Here is a 21,029-nt window from a genome sequence, read left to right on the forward strand (position 1 = left end):
AGCCACACCCGCCTACAATTAAAGAGCCAATAAGGTCATTAAAAACCCTGTGTCCATGATTTTAGTTTGATTTAGTGCTCGTCACACGGGCAAAATGGGCAGACGGGCAGCCCTTTTTTAATGAAAACTCATCCAAGTGCAGGGGGGCAATGTAATAAAAAATGGTATCTGGGGACTGATGTTTTTTGATGCTATCAGATGCTTGAATATGTTCCATTGACAGAGTTTGGTGCATTTTTTTCTAGTCATTTTATCTGTACATGTCTGCAGTTCGCTGACGCAGCTCCGCAGCAGCTATCTGCCTTCAGGGAGCTTGCTAGAAGCGCCCACCCTCACTTTTGTTGGCACCCGCCCTCGTCCCGACCCCCTCAACAGCACTGAGGCTTTCTCAGCGCGTGTTTCATGCTGGCTGGCTATTAATTAGCCAGCCAGCATGAAATTGTGTTCGGAGGCCAATCGCGGCTGGAAGTGCATTTTGAGGCTATTTCTGGCCCTGCTGACTTGATGTGCATGCCAAGCATGAAATTCAGGCCTTGATTTTTATATATTTCTTAAATGTTAGGATTACAGAATCACTTCAACTAACAGTGAACCAAATGGGGCTTTGGCACCAATGCAAATGACTTTCTTACCTGGGAATCCTGTTGAAATAATTCTGAATCCACCTTAAGTAGTTCTTCAACAAAATCTTCAAAAGTCTTTTGTTTTTCACCAATTCCAGGCCTAATGGGTCTACGAGAAACATTAACTGGGGTTAGATTTATATTCTCTAATTGTTTTAAAATTGTAATATGGGAAATTTTTCATTATTTTTATCAGCAAAAATTCTGCAAAAGGATTGGAATTTAGTGTGAAGTTAGTGTTACTGCAAGAAGATCTTCAAACTGCGCCCTTTTTTATATTCGTTTATCGGATGTGGACATCACTGGCTAGGCCAGCATTTGTTGCCCATCCCTAATTGCCTTTGAAAAGGTGATAGCATGCTGCTTTCTTGAACTGTTGCAATCCACGTGTTGTAGGAAAATCCACAGTGCTGTTAGGGAGAGAGTTCCAGGATTTTGACCCAGTGACAGTGAAGGGACAGCGATATTGTTCCACTTCAGGATGGTGTGTGGCTTGGAGGAGAACTTGCAGGTGGTGGCGTTCTCATTCATCTGCTGCCCTTGTCCTACTAGGTAGTAGAGGATGCGGATTTGGAGGGTGCTGTTGAAGGAACCTTAGTGAGTAACTGCAGTCACAAGGAAAATATTAGAAGCTATTGTTAAAGATGTTATAGCAGGGCACTTAGAAAAAAATCAAGGTAATCAGCCAGAGTCAAAGTAATTTTGTGAAAGGGAAATCATGTTTAACCAATTTATTGGAGTTCTTTGAAGGAGTCACATATGCAGTGGATAAAGGGGAACCAGTGGATGTTCCATTTCCAGAAGGCACCTGATAAGGTGCCACGCCAAAGAAAATAAAAGATAATGGTGTAGGGGGTAACATACTGGCATGGATAGAAAATTGGTGAGTTAGCAGGAAACAGCAGGCATAAATGGGTCATTTTCAGGTTGGCAAGATGTAATGAGTGGTATGCCACAGGGATCAGTACTGGGACCTCAGATGTTTACAATTTATACAAATGCCTTGGATGAAGGGATTGAAGGGATGGTTGCCAAATTTGCTGATAACACAACGACAGTTAGGAAAGTAAGTTGTAAAGAGGACATAAGGAGGCTACAAAGAGATATAGATCAGTTATGTGAGTGGGTAAAGACCTGGAAAATGGAGTATAATGTGGGAAAATGCAAAATTGTCCATTTTGGCAGGAAGAATAAAAAAGCATATTATCTAAACATAAGAGACTGCAGAGCTCTGAAATTCAGGGAGATCCAGGCATTCTAGTGCTTGAATTGCAAAAGTTTAGTATGCAGGTACAGCAAGTAATTAGGTAAGCTAATAGAATGTTATTGTTTATTACAAGGGGAATTGAATACAAAAGTAGGGAGGCTATGCTTCATTTATACGGGGCATTGATGAGACCATAATTGGAGTACTGTGCACAGTACTGGTCTCCTTATTTAAGGAAGGATGTAAATGCATATGAAGTAGTCCAGAGAAGGTTTACTAGACTAATACCTGGAATGGGCGGGTTGTCTTATGAGGAAAGGTTGAACAAGCTAGGCTTATATCTGCTGGAGTTTGGAAAAGTAAGGGGAGACTTGACTGACATGTGTAAGATCCTGAGAGGTCTTGACATGGTGGATGTAGAAAGGATGTTTCCTCTTGTGGGAGAATCTAGAACTAGAGGTCACTGTTTAAAAATAAGAGGTTGCCCATTTAAGACAGAGATGAGGAGACATTTTTTTCTCTCAGAGGGTCACTAGTCTTTGGAACTCTCTTCCTCAAAAGGCAGCGGAAGCAATGTCTTGGAATATTTTTAAGGCAGAGGTAGATAGATTCTTGATATGCAAGAGGATGAAAGGTTATCGAGGGTGGGCGGGAATGTGGAGTTGAGGTTACAATTAGATTTGACACTGGTGGAGCAGGCTTGAGGGGCTAAGTGGCCTACTCTGCTTCTAAGCTGTATGTTAGTATGCAGTGCATCTTGTAGATGGTACACACTGCTGCCACTGTGCGTCAGTGGTGGAAGGAGCGAAGGTTTAAGGTGGTGGAGCGGGCTGCTTGGTACTTGATTGTGTCGAGCATCTTCAGTGGTGTTGGAAATGCACTCATTCAGCAAGTGGAGAGAATTCTATCACATTCCTGAATTGTGCCTTGTAAAGGATGGACAGGGTTTGGGGAGTAAGGAGGTGAATTACTCTCCACAGAGTTCCCAGCCTCTGACTTGCTCTTGTAGCCGCAGTATTTATATGGCTAGTCCAGTTCAGTTTCTATTCAATGGCAACCCCCAGGATGTTGATGGTGGGAGATTCAGCAATGGTAATGCTATTGAATGTCAAGGGAAGATGGTTAGATGAACAAATTTTTAAATGGAAATTTCTTATCCACAATCAATTACAACATTTCTAAGATAAAACCTGAAATATGAAGGCACAGTTGAACAAAAAAATCAGAGCTTCTGTGTATTTCTGATGTTAAGCAAATTACACATGCCTGGCACTGCCTCAGTGTTGGTCCAGCTCCTACTAAGGCCTAATCTCTGGGAGCCAGAGAGGAAAATCAACTAAAATCAAAATAGAAAATGCTGGAATGACTCAACAGGCAGCATCTACGGATAGAGAAAGTTTCTGAATGGTAACTATTCGTCATAATTTTTGTATTTTACTAAAATCAATTGCTCCTGCAGGTCCAATAGACTGATAAAAGGACTTACCTTGTATTCTATTTCTTTGCTGCCTGCTCCTCTCTGATAAATGATTTGGAGCAATTCTAGGCACAGAATCCACAACCCATTTTTGGCAAAAATGCCAGCAGTGCAAGATGAAACTGAAATGAAGGGCAGAAAACATTTTCTCTTGGGCCATTAACATAGGGCGGAATTTTCCCAGATTTACACTAAGTGCAGCAGGGGAGGGTAGAACAAAGTTTTACTCACCGACCGCAATGGCGGCTTTTCATGCTGTATCGTCCCAAACCCACCCGTATTACTTATGCATTCCCGGGAAACACACTGTTTCCATGGCGATGCGCTCTCATTCGCCCGCCACGCTATTACTTCGCCACTTCAGCATGCCGGGCGCCATATTTAAAGTCCAGCCCTGCGCACACCTCTCAGTGCTTCCAGCCCACGACTGCTGCAAAGAAGACATGGCCCTGAAAGGCAAAAAGACTGCAGCTCCCCACCCCCCCACCCCCCACCCCGCAGGTTTAATGACGTGTCCCTTGAGTGCCTTTGGACATAGTGGAGGCTCGCCATGGTGTCTTCTACCTGCCCCCCCCTTCTAGCCGCAGGATGGGCAGCAACCTCACTAATCCGGCTTGCTAGGTGGTGGCAGTGGTGGTCAGCGCCAATGCTCTGCAAAAGAGGACAGTCATCCATTATAGGATGAATGGTCTCATCTGTTCTGCCAAGGTAATTCACTCTTCTCATCACTCTCAACTCACACACTCAAACCTATCAATCATCCACCAGGATCTCACGTGTCAAGGGACAACACCACTAACTTGCACACACACCCTCACATCGCATCAGGTTCATACCCTCTGGAGCTCGTGTCCTCATCCATGGCTCTGCTCACCACACAAACATTCCACGCAGTGCCATGTGTCCTACTCACACTATCTCCATTTGTTTTCATGCAGAAGAAGCCTGCTCACATCAGCAGGAAGAGGTCCCAGACTGGGGGTGGAGCAGCCCAGATTAGGCCCCTCACTCACTTTGAGGGATATGCCATCGCAATGACTGGAGAGGACACGGACTGTGCTTGTGGTGACGGTGAGGTTGGCAGCAAACACCCTCGTAAGGATGTTGCACTACATCATCCATCTCAACGCAATCATGTGTGCTCTCTCTCCTGCTTCTGACTGTGCTGTCATGCGCTAATTATTTCTTCTTTGGTTCACAGGGAGCGCTGCCAAGCAACTGACATCCTCAGCCAGCCAGTCCCTCAGCTCCATCCAGGTGCTCACCTCCAGTCAAGAGGACACCTCCTCCATTGAAGAGCTGGAAATAAGCTGCCTGGAAAATATGTCACAGCGCTTACCCACACCCTGCACCACTGCAGAGACACACACCTCGGTGGAACCTAGATCAAGAGCAGGCTCAAGTTCCCAATCTGGTGTTCACTGCATGGACTGTGTCTGCAGGAGGAGGAGGCTGGCTGAGCCGAGCTCCCCGGCACTCAGAGTACTGCTGGGGAAGAGGCACCTGTGAGGTCCGACTCAGATGACGAGCCTTGGGAATCGGCCTTCCAATTCATTGAGGAGAGTCAGCAAAAGGCGTGGGAACATCACGCAGAGCTGTTGGAAGCCCTCAGCAGAGTGGGACACAAGTCGGAGGAGTGCATCCGCCTGCTCTCCAATGAAATGGTGCCCACATGTGCGCATATGGAGGCCTCATGGAGAGGAAAGCAGATGCCATGAAGACCCTGGTCCAGCAGAATGCAGAGATGTGTGCAGACCTGCAGTCCATCACGGGAGCCATGGGTGAGTCCCTGCAGTGGCAACGTGAAAGGCAAATGGGGCATCTTGACATTCCTCCAGGCACTCCTTCCCCTCAAGGAGTCAGGCTGGATCCCCTAGGCACCTGAAGGGAGGAGGTGTGGCAGCTGGACACCCCTGGGTCTTCCACTCAGAATCTCAGAGGCTGTCCTCTCCCTCCAACTCCCATTTGCCTGTGAATCCCTCAATCTCATCCTCTGTCGCCGCAAAGGGAACAGCTGGCCAATGAGTGATTCTGGAGGGAGAAGTGTGTGTCTGTGTGGCAGGGCAAGCTCTCTCCCGCACACGCGGATCCTTCACATATCACACTCACCTCAATGTCCTGAGCATTTTGAATGCTGCCTGATGTGGTTTGCTTTCAGTTGTCCATCTGAGCTAACCTGCATCTCTGCCCACCCAATGATCGCAATCCCATGCAGCACTTGATCTCGCCCACTACAATGATCGTTTCAATTTGATTTGGACAGCATGTCTAGATTCCATTTTTCATGCCACCCACCCCGTCCCTGTATTTTCCCCTCCCCAGTCACCCATTTCCTTTCCCCCATCTCAGTTCCATCTCCCCTCAATGACCTACCATCCACAACCCTTTTCCTTCAAGGATGTCCCCATGAACATGTACATTCCCTTCCTTCCTGAAAATCCCACCCCGTCCACACTCACCTCCCCGACCTCTACCTTCCCACCCCCAGGGTCTGTGTCTGTCTCCGAATCCCCATCAATCACACTCACCGTCCCTTCTACCGCTACCATCGAACCCTCACCTTCCCACCCTACAGTTTTACTCTGCCCTCGGTCATTCTCACCATTCCCTCATACCATACCTTCCCTCAGTTTGCTACCCAGGAGGCAGTCATGAATCCATCAGCCCCCTCCCATGCACGTTCAACTGGACACACACCCCCCACTCTGGACCCCTTCCCCCCTCCGGACTCCTTCCCCCATTGGAACCCCTTCCCCCCTCCGGAATCCTTCCTCCCCAGAACCCTGTTCCTCCTCCGGACACCTTCCCCCCAGAACCTCTTCCCTCCTTGAACACCTGCCAGCATCCCTCTTAGTCCTTTGCCCCTTTAAATAGAAAATAAATTCTTATCTACAATCAATTACAATATCTCTAGGATGAACTTTGAAATATTAAGAAACAAGTGAACTGAAAGCTTTATATTTCATGTTTCAGATAATTTACACAAGCCTGGTACTTCCCCAGTTCTGTTGGAGGTGCTATCTTTTAATGAGATATTAAACCAATGTGCATCTGCTGCCCTCTCAGGTAGAAGTATAAGATATTGCTAAGAAGAGCAGGGGTGTTATCCGAGGTGTCTTGGCCAATATTTATTCCTCAACATCATAAAAACAGATTATTTGCTCATTGTCACCTCACTGCTTATGGGTGCTTGCTGGACCAGAGTTTCATCATGGAGGTAGGAATTGGGAGTTAAGAATTTCCCCTGCGTTACTATCCTCCCACAATCCGGCAGCACTGGCTGGTGGGGTTTTTTTTCTGGGGGGTGGCAGGGACAGCCTGGAGTTGGACCAGCTGCTGGAGGCAGCAGGCCAAAGGCAGAGATGGCGGTAGGCTGATGCTGAAGCAGCTAGATTAAAAGGACCACCTCTGTTCGCAGCAACATTGGTCTGGTTCTGCAAATCAGTGCAGAGCCCCCTTCACCCTCACTCCCTACCCCATTCACCCCCTAACTCCCAACCCCCTCATGATGAAATGACTACAACTCAGCAAAAATACACCAATAACCGATTTCACATCCAAGAAAGAATCAATGTATGAAACAATTGTCTTCTGATGTACCGAACAAGAAGCAAACAAGACAATTAACCAATATTGCACACGATCAAGGCAACTAGCAAATAAGTGTAACTTTGGTGATGTTGAACATGTTGAACAGTGTAGTAATTATGGTTTTATTTAGTGTGTAATGCACCTTTAAGAATAATATTTGTTAGGCAAGGTCACATGATCTGTGGCAACCAATTGGAGAGTAGAATGGGCTACCTCAGCAGTCAGTGAAGAGTTAGAGTTGGAATTGAAAGTACACGTGTAGTTGCTGCTGAGTGTATCGTAAATAAACTTAATGTTTCCATCCAAGAAATTTCTGCAGGTCAACTCTATCACTAATAGTTCAACTCAGCCACCCTACAACAAACTGGCAATGAGGATAAAACAGGATTGAACAGAAAATTGCCCACTGATTGTAAGTAGCAAGCTCCATTAGAATTGAAGAAATTATCCCCTCTCAAAATGCCAAAATTTGGGAGAATTGATCCTTTTGAGCCAGCCACAGATGATTGATCACAATACATAGAACATCTCACTTTCTTTTTTCAAGCGAACAAGATTACAGGAGAAAAAAGGCGAGCAATCCTCCTGAGTACTTGTGGGAGCAAAGCCTACAGTCTGATTTGACGTTTAACGGCACCTACTGTACCAGATTCGAAGAATTTCGATGAATAGGTGGACTTTGTGAAGGGTCACGTTCAACCGAAGCCCTGAGTCATGACACAGAGGTTCAGGTTTAATTCACGACACAGAGCCCCAGGTGAGACAATTGCATGCTATGTGGCAAATTTGAAGCAGCTAATGGAACATTGTGAGTTTGGTACGACTCTGAACGACATGTTCAGAGCTCACTTAATATGTGGTGTCAAAGGGAACTCTATTCAGAAAAGGTTATTGTCCGAAATGAAACTGGATTTCAAGAAGGCGCTAGAGATAGTGCTAGCCATGGAAAGTGCAGTAAGAGACTCAAAAGCAATACAGAGTGCGCAAAATGCCACCGTCCTCCACATCAGGCAGGAAACCTCAGCCAAAAGAGGTGCGGAAAAGTAGGAATCCACCGAGAAGCTGGCTGAAGAATAAGGAAAAAATGAAGAATAATAACTCTGCAGCAAAATTGAAGAATAATTTTAATAGAGGTGGAAACAATCAGTCTTTTAGCGATTGACAGTTTAAAAAAATCGAATGTTACTATTGTCATAGAGATGGACATATGATGAGGAAAGATTTAAACAAACAAGCTTGTAAACAAAAGAAGCCCAATGAAATCTATAATGTAGGACAGCCTGAAACAAGAAATTCAGACATTTACTCGTTGTTTAATCTGAAAGTTGGAAAGACAGAACCAATATTTGTCACAGTGAAAGTAAATGGCAAACCAGTTAGAATGGAAGTGGATATGGGAGCTTCCACTACAGTAATTAGAGAATATACCATCAGACATTTGAATAATGGTGAACATCAATTAAGCTTAGAACAAGCAGCTGCCAAGCTAAAAACATATACTGGTGAAGACATTCAAGTAAAAGGCATAAGCAGAGGAACTATCCATTACTGAAGCCAATCGGCAAAGTTACCAGTGTTAGCATTGAGAGGCAAAGGACCAAGCCTTCTAGGTCAAAATTGGTTAAGGGAAATCAATCTTGATTAGCCATGGGGATTCCAAAAGGAAGCTGGAAACATTCCTGTTTTGAAAAAAGAGTATGTAAGAACTCAACAACCTGAAGAAATGCAGGTTGCCTTAAGCTAAAACCTGGATGAACAGCAGAAGGAAATTAAAGAGACCCTGCTTGATGACAGAGTTCGAGATAAAGTGAGCATCCTTCAAAGGGAAAAAGAAAGCCAGTTGAAAGACCTTCACACACTACAAGATACCCTCAGGTCAAAGTTTGTACCTCTGGAAAAGTATGAAGAGAAACAAAGAATTCAGCACTTCTCTAAACAAATTGAGTATAAGAACATAAGAAGCAGAAGCAGGAGTAGGTCATTCAGCCCCTCAAGCCTGCCCCCCATTCAATAAGATCATGGCCGATATGCCCCAGGCCTCAGCTCCTCTTTCATGCCAGCTCCTTATAGCTCTCAACTCCCCGATATTTCAAAAATTTATCTACCTCCTCCTTAGATACTTGAAGTGATCTAACTTCCACAACTCTCTGGGGCAGAGAATTCCAGACATTCGTTACCCTCTGAGAGAAGAAATTACTTCGCATCTCAGTTTTAAATGAGTGTCCCCTTATTCTGTAACTATGTCGCCTAGTTTGAGATTCCCCCACTAGTGGAAACATCTTCTCAGCATGTAACCTGTCAAAACCCCTCAGAATCTTGTACGTTTCAATAAGATCACCCCTCATTCTTCTAAACTCTAATGAATAACGGCTTAACTTGTTTAGCCGTTCTTGATAAGTCAACCCCTTCATCCCAGGAATCAACCTAGTGAATCTCTTTTGAACTGTGTCCAATGCTAGTATATCCTTTCTTAATACAGGGACCAAAACTTTACACAGAACTCCAGGTGTGGCCTTACCAACACCCTGCACAGTTGTAACAAGACTTGCCTATTTTTAAACTCCAACCCCCTAGCAATACAGGCCAAAATTCCATTTGACGCCTTAATTACTAGCTGCACCAGCATGCTGACTTTTTGTGTTTCATGGAACATCCGGATCCCTCTGTGCTGCACATTTTTGGAGTCCCTCTTCATTTCAATATTAGTCTGCCTTTTGATTCTTCCTACCAAAGTGCATGACCTCACACTTTCCTACATGAAACTCTACCTGCCAAGTTTTTGCCCACTGACTCAACCATTTCTATATCCCCTTGCAGATTCCTTATGTCCTCATCACAACATGCCTTCCCAGCTATTTTTGTATTGTCAACAAATTTGGATACGTTACACTCTGCCCCCTCCTCCAAGTCATTAGTATGGATAGTAAATAATTGAAGCCCTACGACTGACCCTTATGGCACTCCATTAGTTACGTCTTTCCAACCTGAAAACGACCCATTAATCCCAACTCTGTCTTCTGTGTGTTAACCAATCCTCAATCCATGCTAATATATTACCCCCAATATCGTGAGCTCCTATCTTGTGCAATAACCTTTTATGTGGCGCCTTATCGAATGCCTTCCAGAAATCCAAATACAGTACATCTACCCCTTTATCAACTCTACTTGTTATATCCTCAAAGAACTCTAGCAAATTTGTCAAACATGATTTCCCTTTCACAAAACCATGTTGACTCTGTTTGACTGCGCTATGCTTTTCTAAATCAAAAACAGAAAATGCTGGAAAAACTCAGAAGGTCCAGGAGCATCTGTGGAGAGAGCAACAGAGTTAATTTTTCGAGTCCATAGCATGCATCTATCTATGATGACCTGGGACAGATGGCAAAATAGAGAGTTAGTAAAGCACTGTGTTCAATGTTGGCAACTGCAAAAATTGCCAGTGACAGCTCTGTTATATTCATGGGAGGGGCCAGGTAGACCCTGGGTGCAGTTATACATTGACTACATTGGAACTTTCCTGGGAACAATGTTGCTGCTCATTGTCGATGCTCATTCAAAATGGTTGGACGTACATGAGTGGAAGTCACCAAAGTTGGCTGCTAGAATTGAGAAACTAAGTCAGAGTTTTGCCATTCACGGACTACCAGAAATAGTCATTTCTGATAACGGTACGGCATTTATGAGTTTCAAAGGCTTATCAGTCTCAACAGTATCACTCATGTGAAAACTGCACTGTACTACCCTTCATCAAACTCCTGAAAGGGCAGTTCAAATGTTCAAGATCGGCATGAAAAAGCTAACTGGCAATTCCTTGGCAACCAAGCTAGCACGCTTTCTTTTTCATTACAGGACTATCCCTCGTACAATTACAGGGGTCACACCTGCAGAGTTATTGTTGAAATGCCATCTCAGGACGAGATTGAGCTTAAGAATGCCGAATTTAGAGGCGAAGGTGGAAAGAAGTCAGGAAAGCCAGAAAACTAGACACGACAGGCTAGTCGCGAAGGAAATTTACCACAGGGGAGCAAGTATATCTGAAGAACTTCGGGGAAGGACCAAAGTGTGAAATAAGTGCGGTGACCAGGCCTCTATCTTACCACATGGAGGCAGAAGGCCGGATCATCCGCAAACATGTGGACGATTTAAGGAAGAGAGAGACAAATCATCAAGGTATGGTTCCAAGTGGTATGGAATATCACTTAGGTGTAGTTCTCATGCAGAAAGACAAGACAGGCAATGCATCAATTATTGAGATGGCAAACAGATCATTAATGCTTGTAGAGAAGCAATTTCAATCACTTCAGGTATCTTACACATTCATCTCTACTTGTATGGGAGTGAGTTTGAAGTAATAATTAATCATAGACCACTAGTAAGCTTGTTCAACAATCCATACAGAAAGCCATCCACTCGATTAGAGCATTGGATACCCAAACTACAAGAGTACGAGTTCCTTGTTGAGTATTAGCCAAATAAGTTCAACCCATCAGACTATCTTGTGCGTCATTCGTCGCTGACAGTCATTCCTACTAGTTATGAGGAAAAGGTTGCTGAGCAACATTTTAAATACGTAAACCTAAACAGTGCCAAAGTCACTAAAACTAGCTGATATCAAAGCAGCAACAAAACAAGGTGAGGCATTGCAATTATGTATGACAGCTATGGAATCTCAAAACGGGATTGTTCACATGCTACAAGGTCTTCGCAACGTTCAAAATGAACTCACCATTACAACCACATCTGATCTAGTGTTATGCAGCAACTGTATAGTCATTCCACACTCATTGAAGGAATGTGTTGCTGATTTAGTACATAGAGGTCACAAGGAGCCATCAAAACCAAAAAACTCCTTAGGGAAATGGTATTGTTCCTAAGGAAATGACCACATGGTAGAGCACAAAATCAATGATGATTGCCTTATCGAGTAACCACAATATCAAATCTTCATTATCCTTTCAAGATGTCTGAACTACCTCCAAGACCATGAAGTGAAATTGGCGTTGATTTCACAGATTTGCCCACTGGTGAACACCTGCTTGTTGTTACTGATGGCTACAGCAGATTCCCAGTCAAGGAAATAGTTATGTTAACTTTAACAAAAGCAGTCATCGCAAAAATTGACCAGGTTTTTGCCTTGTTTGGAATCCTTCAAACGGTGAGAAGTGACAATGGATCCCCATTCAACAGCGATGAGTCCAGTAAATTTGTGAACCACCTGGGTTTCACTCAATGTAAAATCACATCCTGTTCACCAAGAGCTAATGATAAAGTCGAGAGGTTTATGTGTACCTTGGAAAAGGATTTACGTACAGCTACAGCTGAGAGCAAGTTGTGGAAGCAAGAGTTGTATTGCTTTCTTCACAGTTAGAGTGAATCCTCATTGGACTACTGGAAAGCCTCCAGCTACACTCATCGTTGCACAACCTATGCGAATATCCTATCATCATATCTACCTGAGCTTCCGGAGCTAATGATCGATATGTATGAGGACACAATCAACAGCAAAAGAACCGAATTAAAGTAAATGCAGAGTGAAACATGAAATTTAGAACTATACCACTAAAACCTGGCAATGAAGTGCTGGTGGAACATGATGGCAAACAACCCCTATGACATCCAGCTATTTGTTGTGACCAACAGAATAGAATCAACAATCACTGCTAAGTGCAGTTCACAAATCACAAGAGATGCACCATTCTTCAAAGTACTGAAAACATTGTAAGCACTGAATCCAATTCTGACATCAACATCTCAGATGAAAAATGAGTTAAATGAGACTACACCTGATATCAGATGATATCCTACTTTTATCCATGTTTTAATGGCACGTGCAGCAATTCTGTTTCTTACTGAATCTGGTTGTATCTACTGTTTCTACTGTAATGATGGCTCATTACAGTACTTTTGCATTTATTCCTGAGGCTCCCACTTAGTTGTGAGCCCTAGCAATCACTAATTATTCCTAGCCCCGCTGGATTAGAAAGGAAAGTGAAGATGCATAAAAAGTTATTCCCAAATTGTCAGAGCTGATAACTAGGTGGTGTTAAGCCAGGTAAGAAAATGTGCCCAGGCCTGCAAATTCATTTCTATCTGTCTGTGTGTTGACACCGTTAATATTAATATCAGACATTATTAATATCAGACATGTGCTGTTATGTTCTGTACCCTACATAGATGCCTTGCAGGTAGGATAATCTGATTTTGGCAACACCAGTGCTGGACTTAAAGTGTATTAAGAGAATGGGTTTGAATTCTATTATATATTAATATAAACAATTTTGTACATATTATCCATATCAATGATTGCCTAGCTAGAGAAGAAAAGAAACAAGTGGCAGATTTTGAACTCCTGGAAGAGGTTGAGTACCAGCTACATTGCACAGTCAGCTCAGGAGCCAAATAGTTTGTGACGGTGTCCCAAGCTCAAGGTCCTTATTGTTAGGTAGCTCACCTCATGAGGAAACTATCTGTTATGAGAGTGAGAATCTGTAAACTGATCATACCTAACATCTCTGGAATTACAAGGCCAAGGTGAATTTTAGTTTATCTCTGGCCCTGGATATCAGAAAATGCTGGGAGATAATTAAACCAAAAGGTTGAAATCTGAACACAAATCTGACATCTGGGACCATAAATATGGCTGTCCATCATCAACCCCAAGGACTATATATAGCATACCAGTAGAATCATTTAACATGATGTTGGGATATGGAATTAGAGCTGGATGGCCTTGAAATGAGATAGCAGATGTGCTCAGAACTGAACATTTACAAAGCACAGATGTTGCAAAGATTTCAGTTCGGACCTTTCCACCTTGGCACCTGATCTCCACAGGATGATAAGTAAACCTGGTTCCCAGCACAAAATTTGCAATAATAATTTATTCATAAAGTCCTTATAGCACTAAAAGTCAATTGTTAGTTCCCAGCTTAGTAGCGAAAAACAGAGGAGTAGCATGGATAGAAGGCCTTGAGATGGGAAGATTTTGTAGAAGGTGACCCCATTAAGTTGGGGGAGTAACACAACAATGTGGCTAACAGAGGTGTGAGCCAAGGTGATAAAGAGAGTCAGGAAGAATGGACGCTGAGTTGCAGGCGAAGAAAGCTATGTTTTACGGTCAAGACCAGTTTTAGAATCATAGGACAATGCAGCATCAATTTGGTCCTTTGACTCTTTTTCAGCTCTTTTGGAAAGCAATCCAGTTGGTCTCATTCTCTGCTCTTTCCCAACTTCCTGCATTTTTTTCTCCTTCAAGTATTTATCCAATTCCCTTTATTAGTCACAATGAAACTGTCAGGCAGTGCATTCAAAATGTTATTATTCATTGAATAAAAAAAGTTTACCCTCATATAATCTGTTTTTTTTTGCCAATCATCCTAAATCTGTATCAATCTCAGGTATCAATCCTTCAGCCATTGAGACAGTTTATCTTTATTTATTCTATCCAAACCCTCATGCTTTCAAACAACTCAATCATCTCTAATAGGGCTTGGTACAGGAATACAGCCAGGAAGAGCAGAGCAGATCTGAGTAGCAAGCCCATAAAAAAGATGGGGTCAGATCATATCATCTTGCAGATTAAATTAATAGGTACCATTGATAGGACTGCATTGACTGTAAAGTACTTAATTATAAGTTGCCATTCCTCTAGGCATTTCAAACTAAGGTACTCAGGTGGTACTCCAGGCGCAAGAAAGTTATTACTTCAAGTATGACTAAATAGTGACACAGAAAAGACACATGACAAAGAAGAAGTGCATACAAATGAATGGCTTTTAATGTTACACAAGAACATTCAGCATGAGACATGCTTTGCTCTTACCTTTCCTCTGGACCCGCTGTTTTCTTGGAATTTCTCTTAATTCCAAATGGAGTAATGGCACGTTGCTCTGTTCCTTGTTCACCTTTTTCCTCTTTGATTGGTGAAAGATTTCTCAGACAGTTTTCATCCTCAGGGATACGCTCATCTACAGAGATGGCAGAATTTAATTCAAACAAATTTAAGTGATTACAACAATACATCGCTATAATTATTTCTATGAGAAAATAAACCCTGGCCCAGTGGCTGAAGTATTTCAGCAATTGATGTACTGCCGGAAAATCAGTTTCAGATCCAGTTTCAGATTTGTTAGTTCTTGGATGGACAGTGGAACAATTTACTTGCTTTTCCCATTCCATATCCGATGTCATACCATGTATCTTGTTATACTGGACTGAAATGTAGACCTTGAGGAAAGAGGACATTCAAAGATGAGAAAGTTGTGGACTGTAGTTCTGGAGAAGGTTAGAGCAGGTCAGCTGGAGAGAGGACAAGAGCAATGAAGAAGTTCTCAAGATGGTGAGGAGAAAAGATCATCAGTGACTATCATCAAGAAAAGGCAGCAAGGTTGATTTGGCCACATTCTAAGGCATGAGAACTTGCTGAAAAGGGTGATTGAAGAAAGCCTAGAAGGATGTAAACCAAAAGGAAGAAAGAGAATGATGATGTTGAACAATTTGAAATTGAAAATGGGAGGCTCCTATGAGCAACTAAAGAGGAAAACGCAAGACTGCAAGGTGTGGAGAAATGAGCAGAGGACCTAGCCCTAGGCAGATCACTACTACACTATTACAGATCCTATGTCGTCTAGCCTTTTGGCATCCATGAGTGACTTTGTCAATTCATTGGAAAGTTGTGCTGAGTCACAAGTAGTTTTGCATTGTGGACTTACACTCAAAGAGATGCCTCTTATGGAGGAATTTTCTATGCCCATTGACGTCGGGCATGTTTGGCGGCGTGAGTGGACAATATGGTAACAACACCAAAAATCGGCTTCACAACATTGTGAACCGAATTTGCGATCGTCCGCTCTGCCTGTCAATGGCAGGCCACGTTTCCCTCCATCAGGCATCTGGAAATTGTAATACATCTGCATATCATTATAAGCTCAGCTCGCTGGAATCGTCCCCCCACTCTGGATCATCTGAGCATATTGGCGTGATTGCATGTCATTGTGTTTCACAACAGCATATATAAGGTGTGCACTTGGCGAGCTGCACTGCGCTTGGCACTTCGAGGTTTATTTGCCTACCTTGCTTTGGGCAGTGCTCGCGGTCATCAGTGCCAGAATTTGCAGACAGCACCACATCACTTTTAGTGGGGGCTCACGGGCAGATCTCTACTTACCAGACCAGCCGTATGGCAAGGATGGCTTTTCAGCAGTTGCAGGGCTACTGCTTGCTTGGAGAAGGGGGAAAAGTGACCACAAGCAAGGGAAGAGGCTGCAGGATGATGACTGTACCAGGGAAGTGGGATATCCCAGGGTATGTGTGGGGGCACAAGTTGATCTGTGGAAGTGGCCTCAAGATGGTTAGGGCTGAGGAGGCAATCTCCAGAGGAAATGAGACAAGATGGGGATGTGAGGTTGTGTGTGAAAGAGTGAGTGGTGATGTCCCTTGAGTGAGATGCCAGTGAATGTGTGACGGGCTTGAGTGTGTGAGTCTAGAGTGATGAGATGGTTGCCTTACTCTGGCAGCATGGATGAGATCATTCATCCTCTTTCTACATTGAATAGCCAACCACTTCTGTGCGGCATTGGCACTGATCACCACTGCCATCACCTACCAAGCCAGAGTGGTGAGGTTGCTGCCCCTCCTGCGGTCAGAGAGGGAGTAGAGGACATCATGGCAAGTCCCCACGGCATCCAAAAGGCGCTCGATGGATGCGTTATTAAACCTGGGGGCTGCAGTCTTCTTGCCTTTTGGGGCCATGTCTTTTGTGCAGCAGTCCTAGGCTGGAAGCACTGAGGGGTGTGCGCATGACTGCACTTTAAATATGGCACTCGGTGTGAGGAAGTGGTGAGCTAAGGGTGTTGCAGCCAAATGAGTGTGTTTCTGTGTGTACATTGGGTTACGAAAATACTGACCCAGACATCCATTAGAGTACTGAAGCACCTGAGCCCCAGGGAAAAAAAATACTTGATTGACAGCTCTGGCTCTATGATCTATGCTGTCAATTGCACAATGTTCATTTACACAAGATAAAGAGGTTTCAAGTGCTTGCAGTTTCTGCTCTTGAAACTTTAAATGATCTGGATAATTGACACTTTTATTGACCTGTAGTAAAAAGGAGATTTTTTTAAGGAAGTGGAAAGTTATTAATGAATTACTTTTTAAAATCTTTTTTTCCACATCCTATTATTAGTACAGAGTTCATTAGTTCTATACAGTTTATAGTAGTTGAATGGGCATGGAAGTGCCATTTCATGGCATGAGGGGCCATAGGGGATTGTTGAGGGGCATACCTTGGCATGGAGACTTAAGAGGCCATGGTGGTGGATGGGGGAATATCTTGGCATGGGGAAGATGTTTTGCTCTTAGTTTTCAAAAGCGCCGATCATTCAGACTATGGTTGATGACATCTCCGGGGGCACGTGCCGTAAACCATGGCTCTTTGAAAAGCTGGTCCAACACCATGAAAATTGTGGAGGGCTAGGAAATGCCTATCCACCCCAATGTAGCTGGCTAGGTCGGGAGTGCAGGGTGAAGCTCTTAGCCTGAACCAACCTGCACCCTTAAAAAGCTCTAATGTAATGAGAAACTCTAGGAATGGGGTCAGAATCCTGGAATTGGGTCCCAGCTACCATTTTCAACCCTCCACAGAGTCTCCCCAACTCCATGAAAATCCAGTCCAATAAGCACTTTTAAATAAAGTTATTAGATAATTGTTTGGAAAGGATACATTTTAAAGGCTATGGGCAGTGAACAGTAGAAACAAATTAGACCATGTGCAGAAAAATAGTGACACAGGCTTTGTTGGCTCAAAAGCCTGCTCCTGTGCTATGTGATGTACTGTTTCTACTTGCTTGACTCCCTTTGCCATGTTCTGCCATACATGCTTCAATAAATTTAATTGGTTTATCTGCCTCGTTCCCAATACTTTTGCTTTTTTCTCTTGTCTTATTTATTTGGTCCCCCTCTCTATTTCTTAAGGTGTTGTACAGTTCCTGTGTTGCTAGGTGCCCTCTGCTACATCGCACAATTAACCATTATTCATGTGGAAACCTCAACATTGGCTTCCATGAGATGTCTGGGAGCAACTTCATTGCTAAAGGGGAAGGAAAATCTAGGTAGGGGGAGTAGTCTCAACATGGTGAGTACTTCACTGTTACCTCTGTTTTCCCCAAAGGGTCTACCTTGATTTCCTCCTATTTCTCATCTCTATCCTGATATATATCATTGACCATATCACTTATAAACTGCCAGGTTTCATATGTATGCTGATAACACTCAGCTCTTCCGCACCACTATCCTTCTCGATCCTTTCCTTTCATTACCTGTGTATTCGGCATGTTGTTCCAAAGTCCAGTGCTGGATGAGCAGAAATTTCTTCCAATTAAACATTGGGAAGATTACAATAATTGTCTTGAGTTCCCACCACAGATGTCATCTTCCTCCCTGGCCACCATCTGAAACTAAATCAGGCTGTTCACAACCTTGGCATCCTGTTTAACCATGAGCTGAGTTCTGATCCATAGGGCAAGACTTAAAACATTCAAAATCCATCCACTTATGGCAAAGTTAAAATTAGGCCCATAATCTCTCCATCACCAAGATGCCTACTTCCATCTACACAGTAATGCCCATATCCACCCTTTTCTCAGCCACCTGCTGCCCAACAAGCATCCATGCTTTTGTTACCTGCAGACTCAACTATTCCAATGCTCTCCTAGTCAGCTTAAGATGAACTTAAGCTCATACAAAGCTCTGCTGCCTGTATCCTAATTCATACCAAGGCATGTTTGCCTATCATCCTTGTGTTCACTGATCTACAATGTCTCCAGGTCCCTGAGCCACTTGATTTAAAATTTTCATTCTTGTGTTCAAATGCCTCCATGGCAGTCACTATAACCTACTCCAGCCCTATGAGGGTCTCTGCCTTCCTCCAATTTTGGCCTTTTGCACATCTTTAATGTCCTTTGTCCCGTTAACTGCCATGTTTATTGTTGTTGAGACACCAACCTCTGGAGTTTCTTCCCTGCTGGGTCACTCTAGTGGCACCTTTGATGAAGCGGGGTGAGGTATCTCCATGTGCCCCAAAAAGGCTCTGCGTAATCACAGACTCCCCTTTTCTTAACGCAGCTGGCATGGGAATCGGCCCAGAAATTGACAATAATTATACTATTTTCTTCTACAAAAAGGAGAATACTATAAAAGAAAAGTTCTGGACTTTCCTTTACCTTTAAACATTTGTTTACCTTACCTACACTTGTTTCTGCCTCCTCCACTGGTGATTCCTGTCTGGTGACCTGTTTCTCAGGTTTCTCATTAGAAAAATGCTGCGCCAGAACGGAATTTTCAGCAGTCAAATCACCTGTCACACAAAGCCCAAAGTGACTGAGAGCAAAAATGTTAAAAAAATGAAATGGTTATTTCAACTTATTAACTAACAAAATTAAAAATCTAGCAGATCGCAATTGCCTCATGTTCACTCAAGTAATAGAAGTTTGAACATTTACATCCCAAGCAGCAGAACTTGTGACACATTATTTGTTTTTGTCCTTGTCATGGTAAGTGTCATGAAAACTATGCGTCTCAATGCTCACAAGCTCAAAAATTTGGAAGTAGGCAATCAAATCAGTCACAGCATTGATACAGGGTATTGTAACAGCACAACCCCAAAGCATTTGCAGTTTTCCAAGCTACATGTTCCTCAACTCAGACATACTAGTGAAGGAAAGAGAGTGGTCTTTCCCTCAAGGGGAGATAAGAGAAGTAAAAGTAGAAGAACATCCAGATAATAGTGACAATAATATGGTATGGTTCAAGGTACTAATTGAGAAGGACATAAGCATAACAAAACGCAGGATAACAGATCAGGAAAAGCCAATTTTGAGCAATGAGAGTAGAATTTGGGAACATGAAATGGACAAGATTATTTGCAAATAATGATGTAAAACAGGAATGGGAAACATTTAAAACAGTGTTCAACAGAGTCCAGGAGAAAAAAAATAAAGAACAAACTAAACACTAATGAAACACCGTTGATAAATAATGGCATAAGGAAAAAATTGAACTTAAGGAAAGTGACAATACACTAAGTAGATTAATAGTAGAGGAGAGCATGACAATGGAGAAAAGAAGAAATTAAGAGAGGTCAAAAAAACAATTAAGAAGGCCAAGAGGAAATTAAATAATCAAGGAATATAAAACAAAACTGTAAAACATTCCAGACATAAAAATAAAGAAAGGAAATCAGGATGGCAATAGGACCCCTGAGAGATGGGCAGATAAAATCATAGGCAGTGAGAGTGAAATGGCAGAAATATTAAATAATTACTTTGCTTCAAAATTTAACAGGGAGACAGATCAGTGGATACAATATCAAAAGATGAAAATAGAAATAATATAACCTAATTTAAAATAAAAACAGGAGAAATATCCTGGCAAAGCCATGTGCAAGCTCTGACTGCTTCTCTCTGGTGAGAAAGAACACAATATACCCCCCTTTCTGGTCAATGTTCCCTCTAAGCTGAACACCTCTGTGGTCATGCAGCAGTCCATTAAATGCTGAATCCTTACTTATTACAGCCACACATATCCTCTGCAACAAATTGTGTTTATTATTCAGCCCAAACAGACCCACAGCTCCACGCAGCAACACTTGGCTCTGTTGATGTCACGTTATTTGCACACTGACATCCTTCCCCGCACAAACTTCAACTCAAATCGGATAGGAAAAGTAATTTAGCCAGGGGCAGGAGGTTGGGGAAGGGCAGGATTGACAAGAGCAGGTCAAAGGCCAGGAATCCTGTCGCGAGTAACTCAGCTCCTTACTCCCCAATGCCTGCCCGCCATCTACAAGGCACAACTCAGGAGTGTGAAGGAATACTCTCCACTTGCTTGGATGAGTGCAGCTCCAACAACACTCAAGATGCTTGACACCCTCCAGGACAAAGCAGCCCGCTTAATTGGTACTCCATCCACAAACATTCACTCCCTCCACCACTGACTCACAGTGGCAGCAGTGTGCACAGTCAAAAAGAAAAAGTGCAGCAACTCACCAAGGCTCTTTAGACATCACCTTCCAAACCCACGACCACTACCATCTAGAAGGACAAGGGCAGCAGACACATGGGAACACCACCACCTG

General features: G+C 43.2%; 1 protein-coding gene across 1 annotated transcript in view; it reads right to left on the reverse strand.

Moving 5' to 3' along the window:
• Positions 1-21,029, reverse strand: part of si:ch211-140l13.3 (centromere protein J) — a 334,615-nt gene that overhangs the window by 222,977 nt on the left and 90,609 nt on the right. Inside the window, exons 4-6 of the mRNA XM_041206857.1 lie at positions 19,140-19,250; positions 14,721-14,865; positions 633-732 (exon numbers count right to left, since the gene is read on the reverse strand). Coding sequence (XP_041062791.1) covers positions 633-732; positions 14,721-14,865; positions 19,140-19,250 — 356 coding nt within the window. The remainder of the gene's footprint in view (positions 1-632; positions 733-14,720; positions 14,866-19,139; positions 19,251-21,029) is intronic.

The sequence above is a fragment of the Carcharodon carcharias genome, chromosome 2 (genome assembly GCF_017639515.1).
Source record: "Carcharodon carcharias isolate sCarCar2 chromosome 2, sCarCar2.pri, whole genome shotgun sequence".
Lineage (NCBI taxonomy): Eukaryota > Metazoa > Chordata > Chondrichthyes > Lamniformes > Lamnidae > Carcharodon > Carcharodon carcharias.